This window comes from Elephantulus edwardii, unplaced genomic scaffold (assembly GCF_000299155.1).
Source record: "Elephantulus edwardii isolate Elephantulus edwardi_28Jun2011 unplaced genomic scaffold, EleEdw1.0 scaffold00189, whole genome shotgun sequence".
NCBI lineage: Eukaryota > Metazoa > Chordata > Mammalia > Macroscelidea > Macroscelididae > Elephantulus > Elephantulus edwardii.
Window position 1 is genome coordinate 1,089,948 of NW_006399939.1, and position 16,619 is coordinate 1,106,566.

Below are 16,619 nucleotides of genomic sequence, written 5' to 3' on the forward strand. Positions count from 1 at the left end.
ACTGAGGGGAACTGCTCCAGGCGCCAGCTGTGCCCGACCACAGAGGACGCGGAGTTGGACTCCTGCACTGGAGGTCACAACGCCAAGAGCACAGACAAGAAAACAACACAAACATCTCGAGGACACATGACAGTGAACTCACACTGGCCAACACTCAGTTGTTAGAAGCCACTGGCTCACCAGACAGACATACACACACACACACACACACACACACACTCACTCACACTCACACATACTCTTGAGCCCTGAGGGGACAGTGGGAGGGGACAGGGAGAAGTGGAAGAGATCAGCTTAGCCCTGTGATGGACACGCTCAAAGACACATTTAAGAGACACAAAAGTGGGAACCAACTAAGGCCTGCGAGGGGCCTGCAGAGACGTCACATGTCCTCCACTCCTCAGTCATAGCAGCATCGTGCACTGGAACAGCAGAGGCAAGGGGTGGCCCCGGGCTGGGGCAGCTGCTTAATCCCTTCCATCAGCTAGAGACAGGCCGGGGCGGAGTTCTGAGATCTTCCTCGCTGCTACGGACTGCAGCCACGTACGAGAAGAGACACAACACAGAGTAGCAGATCTCGTGGGCCTAGAGCAGGGAGAGAGAGATCAGGCCCACTGAGCTCGCCTTCTTCTCCACGCAGGGAGGACCTGCCAGGCAAGATCCTGCATCTGGGCCAAATACAAGCCTAGGCAAGGCCGCAGCAGCCGCCCCGGGGTGAGGGGATGCATATGAGTCTGTCCTCCAGGCCTGGCGTCAGCGCAATCTCTGGCCTGTAGACTGCATTTCTCTCTCACGTCATTCCTGATCCCCACTCACACCCCTGTGCTTCCTGCGACCCCTGCTCCTGAAGGTCCCCTGCTGGGCCTGGCTGGCACTCACCATGGGCGTCTTGTACTTGTGGCTCACCACTTCTTTAATTTCAGGAACTAAAATCGGACGGGCAAGAGACAAAACAGAAAGTTCAAAACTAAGAGCAGCACAGCCGTGCTCCCCGATGCGGCAGCGCCTTGCTCCAGGCCCCCTTCCCTCAGGCCTCTCCCGGAAGCTGCAGCACGTTGGGCTGGCACAGATCAGGGGCCTCCGGCTGGTTCTGTCCAGACCCTGCTGGGTTCTCTGAGAGGCCGCCGTCTCGGACTCAGCTAGCCCTCTGGAGCCTGCAGTGGCTCCTTGTTTGAACCCCAGGAAAAGCCTGGTCTTTGCTACTGTCCAGGGACCCCTAGAAGCTATAGGGGATGGTCCAGGCTTTTTTTCTGGGAGCAGAATGTCGTCTCTAGCCTGTGCCTCACTTTGCTGAGAAGCCTGTGAACTTATCCTACCCGCAGCCTGAAACTCTGGCCATGTTAAACAAAGGCCCCTTTACGCTGGTACAGAGGGTCCCGAGACTGGATAAAGACGCCAGAAATACTAAACCCATCCGAGAGGTAAGCTTTCTTCCCTGAGTGGCAGGAGCAGCCCAGGCCTGCCTGTGTGAGGGAGAGCGTCAGAGGGCTCTGCAGCAGACACACGGAGCGGAAGAGAAGGCGAGGACAGCACCCAACGAGGGAGTGACAGGGAGCATCAGGCAGAACACACACATGTCCACAGCCCAGGATGCAAGACTTAGAGTTGACTTTGCCCCAGCCATGCAGGGGTCTGCTTGGCCAGAGGAAGGAGTAAGGCCCCCCAGGCTCCGCCGCCGTGGTTATGGCCCTGTGACACTGGGCACAGCGGGACATGGTATGCCCTTGGGGCCAGAAGGGGAGGATGAGAGTTGGCCACACCTTCTTCTGACCCTGGGAGGTAAAATCCTGGGCACCCAGGGTTAACAGGCAATACATTCATCAAACGTAGAGCAAGAAGCCCCAAGTCCTTCCCCTGAGTTGGAAGAGCCCCTCAGACTCTCTCTCAAGCAGGAAGAGAGAAGGGAGCACACGAGGGGAGAAAACTTGAACCAGTGAGCCAGCAAGGGGGTCAGGGGAGTTGGGAAGGAAGAGGGCGGGAGAGAAAGGAAGACGTGGCCATGTGAGCAGCTGCTTTGGTTGGCGGACCCGCCCCACCCATCGCAGGGGCCTGGGGAGAGGCAGCACGAGCCGCGATCACGATCACGTTACCTGCTGGAGAACGAAGGTTTTCATAGCAGCGATGAGGGGCACGAAAGAATGAAGCACAAACACAGCAGGAACTCAAAGCCCCAGGGCGAGAACCCGCTAGTCACTCCTACACGTGAGGCCTGGGGAGGATGGCCCCAGCTGCCCCTGACAGCTGACCCTCTGAGCTGAGGCCCCCTCGGCTGTCTCCTTTCTGGAGCGAGTCTGCCTGTTACTGTCACATGCCCCCCCTGCTCACAGGGGTGAGGTGAGGCCAGGTCGGCGCAGGGCCCCCAGGTGGCTGCGTGGAGGGATCACAGCAGGCAACATGGACACGGCCGAGCTTGGGGATGGCCAGGCTGCTCTGCCCCAGAACTTTCTGACCACCAGCCGGCCAAGCAAGGGAGAGTGGCAGAGGCCAATAAGTCCTTTCAGCGCCACCTCTAGGCTCTCAGCCCTGACATGGCTCTTCTGTGACCCGCTATCTCTTCTTCCTCTCCCCTCTCTCGATCTCTTCTTCCTCTCCCCTCTCTTGTCTCAAGGTTCTCTCGTCTTCCCTAGTGCGCCTGCTCTTCCTGACCTCTCTCTAAGGTGGTGCTTCTCCCTGCCCCTACTCCCTCCTCTGGAGCTCCGAGGTTTGAGTTACTGCCAGGTGAGTCCAGACCTAAGAGCAAAATAGTGTAATTACCAAATTCCTCCAGGACAAAGACGCCTCGAACTGTATTGCACTTTTTAATGTGATTCAGCTCTATGAAAACCTGCAAGAGAGGGAGGGAGGGAGGGTGGGTAAGGCCCGGAGGCTCCACTCCTGCCCCGCAAAGCCCACTCTCCCAGCTACAGCCCCGCCCGCACGCAAAAAAACCTAGTCCCCAAAGGGAGGACAGAAGAATCCACACACACACAAACTCAAAAGCGCTAAGAGGAGAAGACAGCAGAAAGGGCATGTACCTTCCGCTCCTGGCCGGAGGAGAAAGCATGGGAGAGAAATGAAGGCGTTAGTTTGAATGGTCAACCCCAACCCGCAGGCCCCTCTGCTGGCCTGGGCTGCCCACCCGTGCCCTCTACCCAGGGCATCATTTTTAGGATACTGTGCCCTGGGCTCCCCGGCTCAGTCCATCAGGTCTCTACCCTTCCATGCATCCTCCTCCGGCGCAGAGGGCTGGCACAGGTGCAAAGCTCCCTTAGACTGTCCTTGGGGTGGGAGGTGCTGGTATCTTCCTTGAAACAGGATCCAGGATCTCCCAAAGAAGTATGTGGTGATATGATAGCAGCCACCACTTACTGAGTACCTATTAGGAGTTTTATAAATACTGTTTCTAATCTGTACGTCCATGTGTATTCCGTACTATCCCCATTTTAGAGGTGAGGAAACAGGATCAGAGGGGGGTGGTTTGCTCATAAATATGGGCTTCAAAGCCAAGTATGTTGTAATTCCAAAATTCATGCTTCTCCAGCTGCCCTCACTGTCTAAGCCCAAGGGAAGGTCCAGTGCTTCCTTAGCATCACCTGGATGGACGTTAGTGACAGAAGAGGGACCACCACTGCGGAGCTCGACAGAGAAGTCAGGACTGACTTCCCTTCCTGTGGGCTCTACTTTCTAGGAGCAGAGTCTTAGACCACCCCTCGTTTGTCCACACTTTCTGTTAGATAATTTAGTGAGTTCAGAGGGGCTACGACGAGGGCAAGACAGAGGGAAAAGGGTGGTGCCACTGTTTAACAAGGTCCTTCTTTAGACAGTGAAGGGCCCAGAGGCCACAACACTGAAAATATGCTCAGAGGCTCACTCCCCAAGAAGTACTGGCACCAACACTCCCCAAGAAGTAATGGCACCAACATGGTCCATAAAGGTACTGGGCAAGCCTCTCCTAGAGCTAATCTTAAAGCTGCTAGGAGTTTCCTGCCACCCTGAGGCCAGATTGAAAATAGATTAAGAGACTGCCAAGAAGAATAGGTAGCTATTTCCCATCACACCAAAGCTGCCCAGTTAGATGCCCAAAGAACTAAAATGCCAAGTGGAGAGAGAAAGCCATGGCGAGAGTCCAGATGTGCAGGAGCCTGGCCAGGGCCATGTGCTACCTGCTGCAGCCCTGGATCGGGCCTCAGGGAGCACAACCAGCACCTCAGGGAAGGGGAAAGGCACTTGTGTGAAGAGTCAGAGCTGCGAACGGACCTGGGATGATGCGCTGGCCGCAGAAAGGAAGGAATTAGCTTAAGGAATGTCCACTGAGAGGAAAGGTATCACTGTGTTAAAAGACCAACGGAGAAAGGGGAAGAAAAAGTCAGCTTCTCTGGTGGAATCACAATGAGGGAAAGCTTTATTGTGAAGTGCTCCCGAGTCAAAAGAAAGGGCGTGGGGCCTGTGGAGCAGGGACAGAGAGGGGACACTCGGAGGAAGGAAAAGGACACAAAGATGAATCAGCAGGAAGAGAAATAGGCCAAGAAACACACGCACCCCAGAGAGGAAGAGAGACAAGCTACTCGCACATACAGAAGCTACACACACACCAGAAAGACGCGAGGAGGTCAGCCAGTCTAGACTCTCAAAGCAAAACCACCAAGCCAAAGCGTACCCTGGGGATGAAGGAAGGAAGGCAGAAACACTGCAAAGAGGGTCCAGTGAGACGCTCCCACTCACACTGTACTGAGTCTAACCTCCGAGTCTCGCTCTCTCTCCCTGGCGCCTCACCCTCTCAGACTCTCTCTCTGGCCCAGCTGCTGCAGCTCTCCCCCTAACCCCTGGCACCCTCTTCAAGCTCAGTGAAAAGCACTGGGGACCAGGACACCGATTCTTCTCACAGATGGAACATGGGCCTAGGAAGCCTGGTGCTGCCACGTGCACCTACCTGGTTGTGCATGAACTTGAGATTGATCCCTTCCAGGGTGACCTGCAGCAAGCCACCCTCGCCAGTCTTCATGTCCTGCACAGGGAACTCGCCACCGAGTTCAGGTCCTGTGGTAAGGAAAGAGGTTATCCGTGAGTGAGGCGGGGCACCCACAGCCTGACTTCCCTCAGGGAGCAGTTCTCTGCAGGGGGCCAAGCCTCTCACCGGGTTTGATGCTCTGCTGTCTGGCGGCCGCACGCTCCATGCTGTCCTTGACACAGTAGTACAGCTCCCGACACTGGCACATGGGGAGAGAGCTGAGCTGTCATGCTGGCCTCCCGAGTCCCCGCCCTCTGCGCTAGCAGGCCTGCTGAGGCTTAGGCCAATGCCCAGACCTCAAAGATAGAGCTTAAGTGTAGCCCACAGAGTAGCTGGAGGCAAAAATCGATCCCTACAGATGGATTTGGGCATCTCAACATCCCAGCAAGAAGCTTTTATCCTCCAGGACTACCCCACATCCACCCCAAGTCCAGTTTATGGGTACCTTCTTGGTATAGAATTTGTTGAGCTGCGTCTCAGAGCCATTTCTGCGCCACAAGCACAGCACTTTGGTCTTGGGACAGTAGGTCATGTTTATGAGCTTCTCATACCACCAGCGCTCATACACTGTCCCGATGTTGCTACGTAACACCACACAGTCGTCACATACCTGGAGATGTGGACGAAGCAGTCAGTGGAACATGTCTCTTAAGGGTCTCTCCCACTCCAGCCCACATGAGACTGCTGCCCACCAGGAAGGGACTAGACAGCTGGTCCAGAGAGTGTCCCAGGTGCTCTGTCTTCTGCCTCTAGTCCCCCGTGGCTGGGGACACTGAGGCAGAACCACTGGGGAGGGGTCTTCTAGACAGGTTTCAGAGGAGAGTATTTGGGAGGAACTTGTGAGCAAGCAAGATGGCTCCTTTCCAGTTCCTTCTGGGTCTATTACCTCTCACGTGTTCTATAAACCTCAACTATGTAGAAGCTAGCCCATTTTAGGACTCGAGAAATCCCCTCTGCTGACAAACACAAAGGCTGGGGATTATGGAGGCGGCTGGCCTCCTTAACCAGCCTCCATAAGACAATCAAGGCTCTGCCTTATTACAAAAGTGAGACATAAATGATGCTTCCTATAAAACAACAACAAAGAATGCTATAAATTCAAAGCAGAGTCCTTCCTACAACCTCTTCATTGCCTCCAGGTGAGCCTAGAGCTCTCCTAGCTTCAGCTGGTATAACAAACATCACCGCACATGGTTAGGAGCACGACTCCAAGGTCACACTACACTGCCCGGGTGTGAATTCTGGATCTTTCATTAATTAGCTGTGCCACCTTCATCAAGTCAGACCATCTGTGCTTATATTTCTTCACGAGCAATAAAAGAATAGTAGTAGTGATAGCTTCGTGGAGCTATTGTGAAGACTATTTGAATTAGTATGCATAAAATTTTTAAAACACAAAAAACACCCTTTCCCTTGACTCTTGGTCAGTCACGCCATCAGCCTGGAACTGACAACATTCTGACTCAACTTTAAGTCAGATTATAGACAGGCCCACGGTTAGCAGTAACACACGAGGAACCTACTGCTTAGGAAAATCTACCATACAAAATTAAAAGAGCCGCACTGGCCCAAAGATAAAGCCCAGAAGGCAGACAAGGGAAAGAAAGAAGGACAAATGGACACGAGAAACACAGAACAACTGGGAAGAGTTCTGACACATGTCAGGAAGTATAAAGTATATGAACTCCTGAAAGGAAAACCAATCTTTTATGAAAGTCTCAGTCAAATCACATTTAAAAGTTGAAAAAGTATCTTTGCCAGTTGCTGTAACAATGACAGTAAAAGAAAAAAATCAAGATTGTTTTTGCCACACTGACAGCTCTCAAACCTTTCTTCATGTTAGACTTCTCTTCCTGAACTCCTGAGCTTCTCTCTACAGGGGTGTCTCACACACAGCTCCTCAAACTCACCATGCCTCACACTCTACTCAACTCTCCTCTGGGAAGTCACTCCTTCTAAGTCTCCTATTTGAGCAAACAGCACCCTTTCCATGCAGCTGTCTAAGGCACAAATGAAAAAAAAACTCCATTTTTTACCCCCTCTAACTACATCCATCATCAGTTCTTATCCATTATCTCCTTCCTCTTCCTTCAGGATTTATTTCTACTAAGGAATTGTCCATGATGAGTAGACCCCTCTGCTGTGTAAGACATTCTCCCAATCATCTGTGATCAGAATAGCCAACATGCTTTTTCACACTGTTTCACTATCTGACTTCCGCAACAGTGTTAACTCTGTAAGGGCTTCAGAAACCACGTCAGTCATGTGCCCTCAAGTAGTCACTGCAGAGCACCAAGAAAATAATTTGTGCTCCACAAATATTAGGAGAATGATTAAACTGAGAGTATAAGCTTTAATATTCTATATAAGAGTGTCTTTGGGTTCTAAAAGCCTTTTTAAGATGAAAAAAATTTAAAAAAAAGTTAAAAATAGGAATTGGAAATTTGAATTTTAATGCCAATGTGACTCTAGTTTTCAAGAAAATATTCTCCATGTGGAAAATTTGTGCTTTATTGACTATGCAAAGGCATTTGACTGAGTGGATCATAACAAGTTGTGACTGACATTAAGATTGGAAATACCAGACCACTTAGTTGTGTTCATGTGGAACCTATACCTGGACCAGGAGGCTACTGTACAAACAGAGAAGGGGAAAACTGCATGGTTTAAAACTGACAAGGGGGGGAGCTCTGGTGGCCTAGTGGCAAGAAGCTGCAACTACAATCCCAGAGGTGCACGGTTCGAATCCACCAGATGCTCTGCCGGGGAAGGAGGGGCAATCTCCTCCTGTACCAGTCAGATCTGATTTGACGGTACACGCACACAAAAATAATAAAATAAAATTAAAAAAAATTTAAAAAAAAAACTGAGAAGGGAGTGTGTCAGGGTTGTATTCTTTCTCCATACTTACTCAATCTGTATGCTGAGTAAATTATCTGAGAAGCTGGAATCTTTGAAGAGGAGCGTGGCATCAGGAGTGGAGGAAGACTCATCAATAACCTGCATTATGTAGATGATACAACCTGGCTTGCTGAAAGTGAGGAGGACTTGAAGCACTTGTTGCAGAAGACCAAGGAATGCAGCCTTAGGTATGGATTATGTTTTAATGTCAAGAAAATAAGATTCCTACTACTGGCAACATCATGACAGACGGGAGAGGAAACTGAAACTGTCAACAGTTTCACCTTGCTTGGATTCAGAATTAACACCCTTGATATCAGCAGTTAGGAAATAAGGAGATATACTGTACTAGGGAAATCTGCAAATAGGGACCTCTCCAAATTACTGAGGAGTAATGATGCCAGTTTGAGGACTAAGGTGTATCTGATTGAGACCACAGTCTTTCTGATCATTTGATATGCATCTGAGAGCTTGGACAATTAATGAGGATGCTAGATAAGAATGGATGTCTTTGAGCTGTGGTTTTGGAGAAGAGCATTAAACATCCCTTGGACGGCCAAGAGAATAAACAGATATGTCTTGGAGATGGTATAAGCGGAGTGCTCTTTGGAGGCAAAAATGATGAGGCTTTGCCTGATACACTTTGGGCATGTTATTAGAAGGGACTAATCCTTGGAGAGGAATGATGCTGGGCAGGGTGGCGGGCTGGTGAAGGAGAGGAAGACCCCCCAACCAGGTAGATTGATATGGTGACTGCTGCAATGGGCTCTTGCGTGTCAGGAAGTGTGAGGATGGCGCATGATAGAACAGGGATCAGATCTTTTGTCCACAGGATTGCTATGAGTCATACTTGACTCATTGACACCTAACACCACCAACACCCCTTTCCACATTTCTTTCAGAATGTCTGAAAGGAAAGGGGCAAAGATTAAGGATAGCACTGTTATTTCTAGGTTGGAAAGATCATAGTAAAAATGTGCCAGAATTGCTTATGCAGCTAGTAGAGGTATAAGCTGGTATAGTCTTCGAGATAGCAATTTGATAGAATATATAAAATTTAAATATATATAAACTTGATCTGGAAATTGCTGAAGCCTGTGACAGTGATGTGCCAATCGTGGTAACGGGTACCCATGGTGGACAGTGTTGGCTGGAGCTTCCCGACTAAATCAAGCCTGGAAGCAGGAGCGGCATCCACTTCCAAAATGCCTTGCCTCCGGAAACTCTTATGTACGAACAGTGCTCAGGCTGTTCGTTCATAGGGTCGCTATGAGTCGTCTACGACTTGACGGCATTAAACAACAACACAACAGGAATCAATTATCTAAGAATGCTCATGTAAATTTGGAAAGATAGTTAAAGACCTTCAACAAAACATTGCTTCAATGAAAAAAAAAAGGGGGGGAGGAACTAGTTAAGTAAATCATGGTACAAACACATGATACCTAGCAAAGAGGCAGTAATTTTGTAAGGGATGCTGTTGTTATTAGGTGCTGTCAAGGCACCTTCAACTCACAGCAACTCTATGTACAAATGAAACCTTGCCTTAGCCTGTGCCAGCCTCTGCTGTGCCAATCTCTGCTATGATGACATCATTACAGTCACAGCATCAATTCATTTTACTGACAAGTGTTCCTCTTCTTTCCTGATTCTCTTTTTCTGAACATAAGGTCTTTTCCCAGAAACTAGCCCCTTTTGGCAACATACCCAAAGTCTGTAAGACAAAGTTTGATCACTTCTGCTGTAAAAAGAGCAAGAGTCACATGGGATAACCATATCTGACCTTTACCACCTTCACAAAAGTAAACTGTCCCTGACAACAGCATCAATAGCACAAAACCAATTTTCATGAGGTCAGACATGTCCCCCATGCTCCCATACCTCTTTCTACTCATCTCAATACTAATTTTACTGTTTCTTGAGTCCAAGATCCAATGCAATAGCTCACAGACCACACAGAACCATACTGGGGAAAACCAAAACGTTACAATTCAGATTAACAACAGAATACAGTCAAGAGAGCTCCTGAAATGTGCATGCAGGCAGCTCAGTCTCGAGCCTCGTGGTTTTAGGCCAGCATTCCCAGTTCTCAGTCCTGCTTATACTGGCTTCCCACTCTCAGCTGTCCGTCCAACAAAGTTCTTAGTCCTGCCAAGATTAGCTCTCCCCCCCTCAAGGTTCCATCTCACGTCAGGTCTCTGATTCAGCCATAGGTGTTGCTGCATAGGAGCAAGATGGGCATTCTAAATTCTCTTGCTTATTGTTCAACGATGCCAGAAGATCAGCATGCTTCTCCCTGCTGGCTTGCTCAATTCAATGGCAAAACTGGTCAATCCCTTTGTGGAATGGTAGACAGCTAATGCCCTTGTGGATAGGTTAATATACTCCATTCACATATTCCCACCTATCCACACAATAAAGTCAAACAATGGACAGGAAAGGTCATCTTTTTTTACCACTATTATTTTTTTTATTTGCTTACTTACAAAGTTAGTACATATTGTGTTTCATAGTATCTTTCATTCACATTGTGTTTCACACAATCATTCCCATTCATTATATTTTATAAAATTAATCACCACTGAACTATGCCCACCATTATCCTGTCTTTCCAGATCCCTACGAGATCTTTCACACTTCCTTGATCTTCCTCCTTCCACCCACCAAGTTGTGTGACCCTGATTTCCCTCTGCCTAGCCTTACCCCTGTGCTCCCCACCTCCCCTCTTTATATCCTCACACATATTTTACTAGTTATCTATTTTTACAATTATGCAGTATTTGTCCTTTTGAGACTGAGTTAGTTCACTCAGCATAATGCTCTCCAGTCTCTCTCAAGTAATGTAGTAATTTTTGAAATCTTACTCCTGAGTGTTATGTAGTATTCCACTGTATGAATGTACCCCAATTTCTCAATCCATTTGATTGAGACTGGACATTTGGGCTGTTTATATGTTCTTGTGATTATGAATAATTCTGCTATGCACATCAGTGTACAAATCTCTGTTTGTGTCTCGGTTCAAATTTCCTTGGGGTATATTCTGAGCAGTGTAATAGCTGGGTAATACAGAAATTATAAGTTTAGCTTTTTGAGGAAATACCAAACTGCCTTCCAGAGTGGTTGTGCCATTTTACAATCCCACCAATAGTGTATAAGAGTTCATATCTCTCTGTGCCTCTCCAATATTTAGTGCTTGCTGTCCTGTTAAACTTTACTACTGTTCCTAGGGAGAGATGGTATCTTATCATGTTTTTTATTTGCACCTCTCTTATTGCCAGTGATTTTGAGCATTTCTTCATGTGTCTGTTGGCCATCTGAATGTATTCCTCTGTGAAAAGTCTTTCCCTGTTTTTTGCTCATTTTGTAATTGGGTTATCTGTTTTTTTCTTGTGGAGGCCTTGTAGTGTTCTGTAAAATTTGTTATGAAACTGTTGCCTGAGATGGTATTGCCAAATGTTTTTTTCCATGTCAGTAGGTTTTCTTTTCATTCTGTTGGAAAAAGTTACTGATACACACCAGGATTTAATCTAGAAGATCCCATTCATCAATTTTATCCTCTCCTGGTTGCTTATTTCTGGCTGTATTTGTCAGCCTTTTTACAGCACAGGCTAGGTCTTCTAAGCATAGTCCCACTTTGACTCTTATGAACTTTATGGCTTTGGGCTTTACCCCTAGTTCTCTGATACAGCTTCAGTTAGTTGATTTTTATGTATGGTGAGAGGTGTGAATCCTGCTTCAGCTTTTGGTAGGGAGCAGTCCAGTTTTGCCATGACCATTTGCTAAAGAGGTTGTCATTTTCCCATTTGATGGTTTAGTATCCTTGTTGAATATCAAATGACCATGGATGGGTTCATTTCTGGGTTCTCGATTCTGTTCCATTGGTCTGTCATTGTACCCGCACCATGCTATTTTTGTTATAGCTGTGCAGTAGGTTTTGAGATAAGAGAGTGCTATGACTGACACTTCATTTTTGTTTTTCAGAAGTGCTTTGTTAAAAAAAAAAAAAAAAAGAAGTGCTTTGTTTATTCAGAGTTTCTTTCCTCTCCAAATAAGTTTGTCAACTGCCTTTAACTTTTTGAAAAAAGAATTTGGTATCTGTACTGGTATTGCATTAAATATGTAGATTGCTTTTGGTAGGATTGTCATTTTCACTATATTGGGTCTTTCTATTCATGAACAGGGAATATTTTCCCATTTATTTATGTATTTTGTTTCTCACAGAAGTGTTTTGTAGTTTTCTTTGTAAGTCTTTTGTGTCTCTAGTTAGGCTTACTCCTAAGCATCTAAATTTATGGTTGGTTATTGTTAAAGATATTGCTTTCTTCTTTTCCTTCTCTATGTTTTGTTACTGTAGAAGAATCTGACTTTTATATATTGATCTTGTATCTTGCCACTCAATTAACCTGGTCTACTAGCTCTAATAGTTTTGTTGCTGTTGAACCCTTAGGATTTTCTGTGTACACTACAGTATCATCTGCATACAGAAACAGTTTCACCATCTCTTTGCCTATCTGGATACTTCTTATTTCTGTATCTTGCCGTATTGCCCTAGTAAGTATTTTCAATACAATACTAAATAGGAGTGGTGACAGTGGGCATCTTTGTCTGGTCCCTGTTGACAAGGAGAATGTTTTCAGTCTTTCTCCACTGAGAATGATATTAGCTCTTGGTTTTGCATATATACTTTTCACAATGTTGAGAAAACTCTCTTCTATTCCTATTTTACTGAATGTTTTAATCAGGAAGGGAGGGTGGATTTTGTCAAAGGCCTTTTCTGCATCAACCGCTAGGATCATGTCGTTCTTATTATCTGTTTTGCTAATGTGATGAATTCTGTTGACTGCTTTTCTTATGTTGAACTTTTCTTGCAGACTTGTTATTAATCCCACTTGGTCACAGTAGATTATTTTTCTCTATGATGGTTCCTATCAGACAGTATTTTATTAAGAGTTTTGCATCTATATTCATGAGAGAGAGTAGTCTGTAGTTTTCTTTTTTGGTAATATCAGGAAAAGTTATATTGAAAGATAAATCCCACACCTGCCTCTAAGGGACATCCTAGTTGTACTTTCTCCAAGATCGATTTGTTCTTTGTCCATAATATATTCAGTACTCTTTGTTCATCCTTTGTCATTTTGTCAATCCATCTCACTGAGGTACTTCCTCTCTTCTGCTGACCCTCCACCTCTCCAAGCATCATGTCCTTTTCCAAGGACCAGCCCCTCCAAACAAGCCTAAAGTATGTGAGATGAAGCTTTACACACTTGCCTCCAGGGAGTACCCTAGCTGCACTTTCTCCAAGAGAGATCTGTTCGTTCTTTTGGTAGTCCATGGGCTATTCACAATCTCATCCTTAGTCACTGTCCAACTTCAGATGCAGAACACATAACTGAAAAGACCCTGGCTTGAATCATGTGTATCTTAATCTTTAAATTGATCTCACTGCTCCATACACCTTAGAGAAGTCCTTGACAGAAAATGTTCCAGTGTAACATGTCTTTTGATTTCTTCACTGCTGCTATCATGGATACTGACTGTGGATCCAAGTAAAATGAAATCACTGACAACCTGAATCTCTAACTCATTGGTCCAGTGGTGAGGATTTTTGCTTCCTTGATTTTGAAGTAGTCTTTGATCTGCTGCAATTAGTGCTTCGTGTCCTCTTAATTTTCAGCAAGTAAGACTGTATGATCTGTGTAACAGGTTGTTAAGTCTCCTTCCAATCCTGATGTCACATTCTTCTGCATATAGTCCAGCTTCTTGAATGGTTTGTTCAACATACAGACTTAACACGTACAGAGAAAAGATACAACTCTGATGTACACCTTTACCCATTTTAAACCATGCAATGCTCCCTTCTTCTGTTTAGACAACAGTATCTTATATAGGTCTCTATATAGGCTTTGAATGAGCATATTTAAGTATTCTGGGATTTGCATTCTATTCAATGTCAAGGGTAATTCGTTATGGTCCAAACAATCAAGTGCCTTTGCACAAGACACAGATCTTTCTAGTATTCTCCCCACTCTCCTACTACCACCACCCCACCTCGCCAGTCCCCAACTCTACATCAAGCCTTGCCTACTGTTTCTGAGGTCTGTTCTCAGAGCCTACAGATTGTGCCAATTCTGGTCTGCCATCAGTCCCCCACGATTAGAGGGGCCACCTCCTCTGGCTGAGAGGCACCTAGGCCCTGGACTGGCAAAGACACAATCTCTAGCTAGGCAGAGTAGCCTAGGCTCCTCTAAGCCCAGCAAAAACTCTGCTTTGGGGGCGGGGGTGTCCCACCTCTGGGCATACCCTTGACATACATTTCCCATAGCATGCATGCATGTTTTATGGTATGTTTATGCTTGTTATATGGTTTGCTCTTATGGGCACAGTGTTTATCTGTCAGTTTGCTGTATGCAGTGTGTGTGATCTGTGTGTTGCTGCTTATAGTTTGTATAAACCTACCTTTTTATAGTTTACTCATCAGTTTGCTGTACTGAGCATGACTTGTATGCTTTTGTTGGAAGTTATGCCACCAATATTGCAAACATCAGCAGGGTCACCCATGATAGACAAGTTTCAGCGGAGTTTACAGACTATATTAATTATTACATTTCATTCTAATATGTTGCTTGTCTTCTCAAACTGGCTTCTGAAATATTATTTTCAGTCCTCTTACTTCATTTCTTCCTTTTGAAAAATCTTCTACTCAGCCCTCTTCATTTCTTCCTTTCTTTATTTTTCTTTAACTCCTTTATTTGTTAAAGAACAAGTTTCAGAATCTCTCCTGACATTCTCTTTAGTCTTTTTAAAAATGACCTTTTACTTTTCACATATGATATCATTCTACAATTCACCTGGCCCTCAGTCATCAGTGTTCAATGCTTCAAACCTATTTTTTGAGGCAATTTCTAAATTCAGGTGGGATATACTCAAGGTCATATTTTGGCTCTCATGGATTTGTTTACCTTTTTTTTTTAGTTTTAATTTTAAAATTCTGCATGCGGTACTGGTAGTCTGTTCCACAGTCGGCCCCTGGCTTTGTTCTCACTAATGATATTGAACTTCTCCTCCATCTCTTTCCAGAGATAGAGTGAATCTGATTTTTGTATAGTTGGTCAGATGAGGTTCATGTGATTGCCTCTCAATTATCTTTTTAAAAAACGTATTTGCAATGAATAGATAATTGTACAAAATTATATCATGTGCTCTCCAGCCTCATTTCCATTACCAAGGCCATCTTTTCTGACTACTAATCTCTCTTCCTTATTTCCAACTTTGTATTCTAATTGCCAGTTCATATTAATGCATTTTGATTGCATGTTCAACCAATTTCATACTGCAGAAGAAGACTGACAACACTGTATCTCAAGACATGACTTGAAAAGCTCTTTTTGACAATTACTGTGACACCATGGCTCTTCAATTTTTAATTGCTGGCCAGTGGACCATATGATCAACTGATTGAAAATGTCAATACCTGTTCATTTCAACTCACTAATACCTAGGTGACTGTTCTTCATGCATTCCGTTTCATTTCTTACAAATTCCAATTTTCCTAGATTGATACTTAGTATGTTCTACATTCCAAGTATGAATGGATATTTATTTACAGCTGTCTCGCCTTACTTTAAGACATCATGCCACTTTAGCAAATTAAGATCTTTTATTGGTTGCAAATTTTACTCCAGTTATGTCATTAAGGAAGTTCGGCTTGGAGGAGACAGTGGTTTGAGTGCTTTCCCACTGAGGCTCTCATTTCCTGGCACTAGATCAGATCATGTCCTGCTGTTGTTCGTAGGGTTTTCATGGGCCTATTATTTCTGAAGTGGATGAACTAACAGACAAGTGGTGACTGAAAGAGGTAGATTTCCATAATATGTATATAAAAAAAAATGTCCAAGTAGGGAGGGGGTGGATAGGGAGAAAAGTGCAACAATGAATGACTGGAAACCCTAAGTCTCTGTAAACTTTCATTTAAATTTATTTTAAAAAAATATGTCCAAGTCAATGAGAGAAAAAAATAATTTTATAACACTTGCAGCTTGGTACTACTTTTGACAGCAATAAAATAAAATTCTCATATCACTCTAGCAATAATGGCAAAGTTTTTTTTAAAAAAAAAAACAACAAAACACATTAAAAAGCCCAAACCAAGAAATGCTGGTTAGGATGTGGAGAGACTGGAACTCTCACAGATTGCTGGGGGCACAGTAAGGTGGTACAATCATTGTGGGAAATGGCATGACACTACATTTAACATTAAAAAGCTGGCAATAAAAATACCCTGCAATCCAGCAATCCTACAATTTGACATATATTTATTCAATGCATAGGTATATGCACATTCCTGATCATTGTAGTATTATTCATAAAAGCAAAGAGATGGAAATAACTTAAGTGCCTATCAATGGATAAATGGATAAACAAACCATGGTACAAACATGCCATGCAATACCACAATGCCACACGATGTGAAAGAATAACAATCCATGAAAGACCTTGTAACATGGATAAACCTGGAGGCATCATGCTGAGTGAAACAGGTCAATCACAAAGGACAAATATTGTGTGAGACCCTTATGACAATAAAAAGCCAAGGAAAGATTTACACATTCTTTCACAGCTACCAGAGATGGGGTGGGGTAGGAGCGGGGAGAAAAATCACTAACTAGAGTGCTGTCACATATTAGCTAGGACAAGTATAAAAACAATATATAATAAGGGTGAGTCCAGCACA

At 45.1% G+C, this 16,619-nt stretch overlaps 1 protein-coding gene across 13 annotated transcripts in view; it reads right to left on the reverse strand.

The window, feature by feature from the left end:
* Positions 1–233: 233 nt before the first annotated feature.
* The window catches only part of MADD (MAP-kinase activating death domain), a 54,078-nt gene continuing 37,692 nt past the window's right edge, over positions 234–16,619 (reverse strand). For 8 of the 13 annotated variants that reach the window (XM_006896697.1, XM_006896691.1, XM_006896690.1 and 5 more), the window contains 6 exons: positions 5,433–5,597; positions 5,114–5,186; positions 4,910–5,016; positions 2,755–2,824; positions 880–926; positions 234–585 (listed from right to left, as the gene is read on the reverse strand). In XM_006896697.1, coding sequence (XP_006896759.1) covers positions 481–585; positions 880–926; positions 2,755–2,824; positions 4,910–5,016; positions 5,114–5,186; positions 5,433–5,597 — 567 coding nt within the window. In that variant the 3' untranslated portion in view covers positions 234–480. Of the gene's footprint in view, positions 586–879; positions 927–2,754; positions 2,825–4,909; positions 5,017–5,113; positions 5,187–5,432; positions 5,598–16,619 lie in introns of those variants that run through there. The other 5 variants (XM_006896692.1, XM_006896699.1, XM_006896695.1 and 2 more) reach the window with 3 other exon arrangements.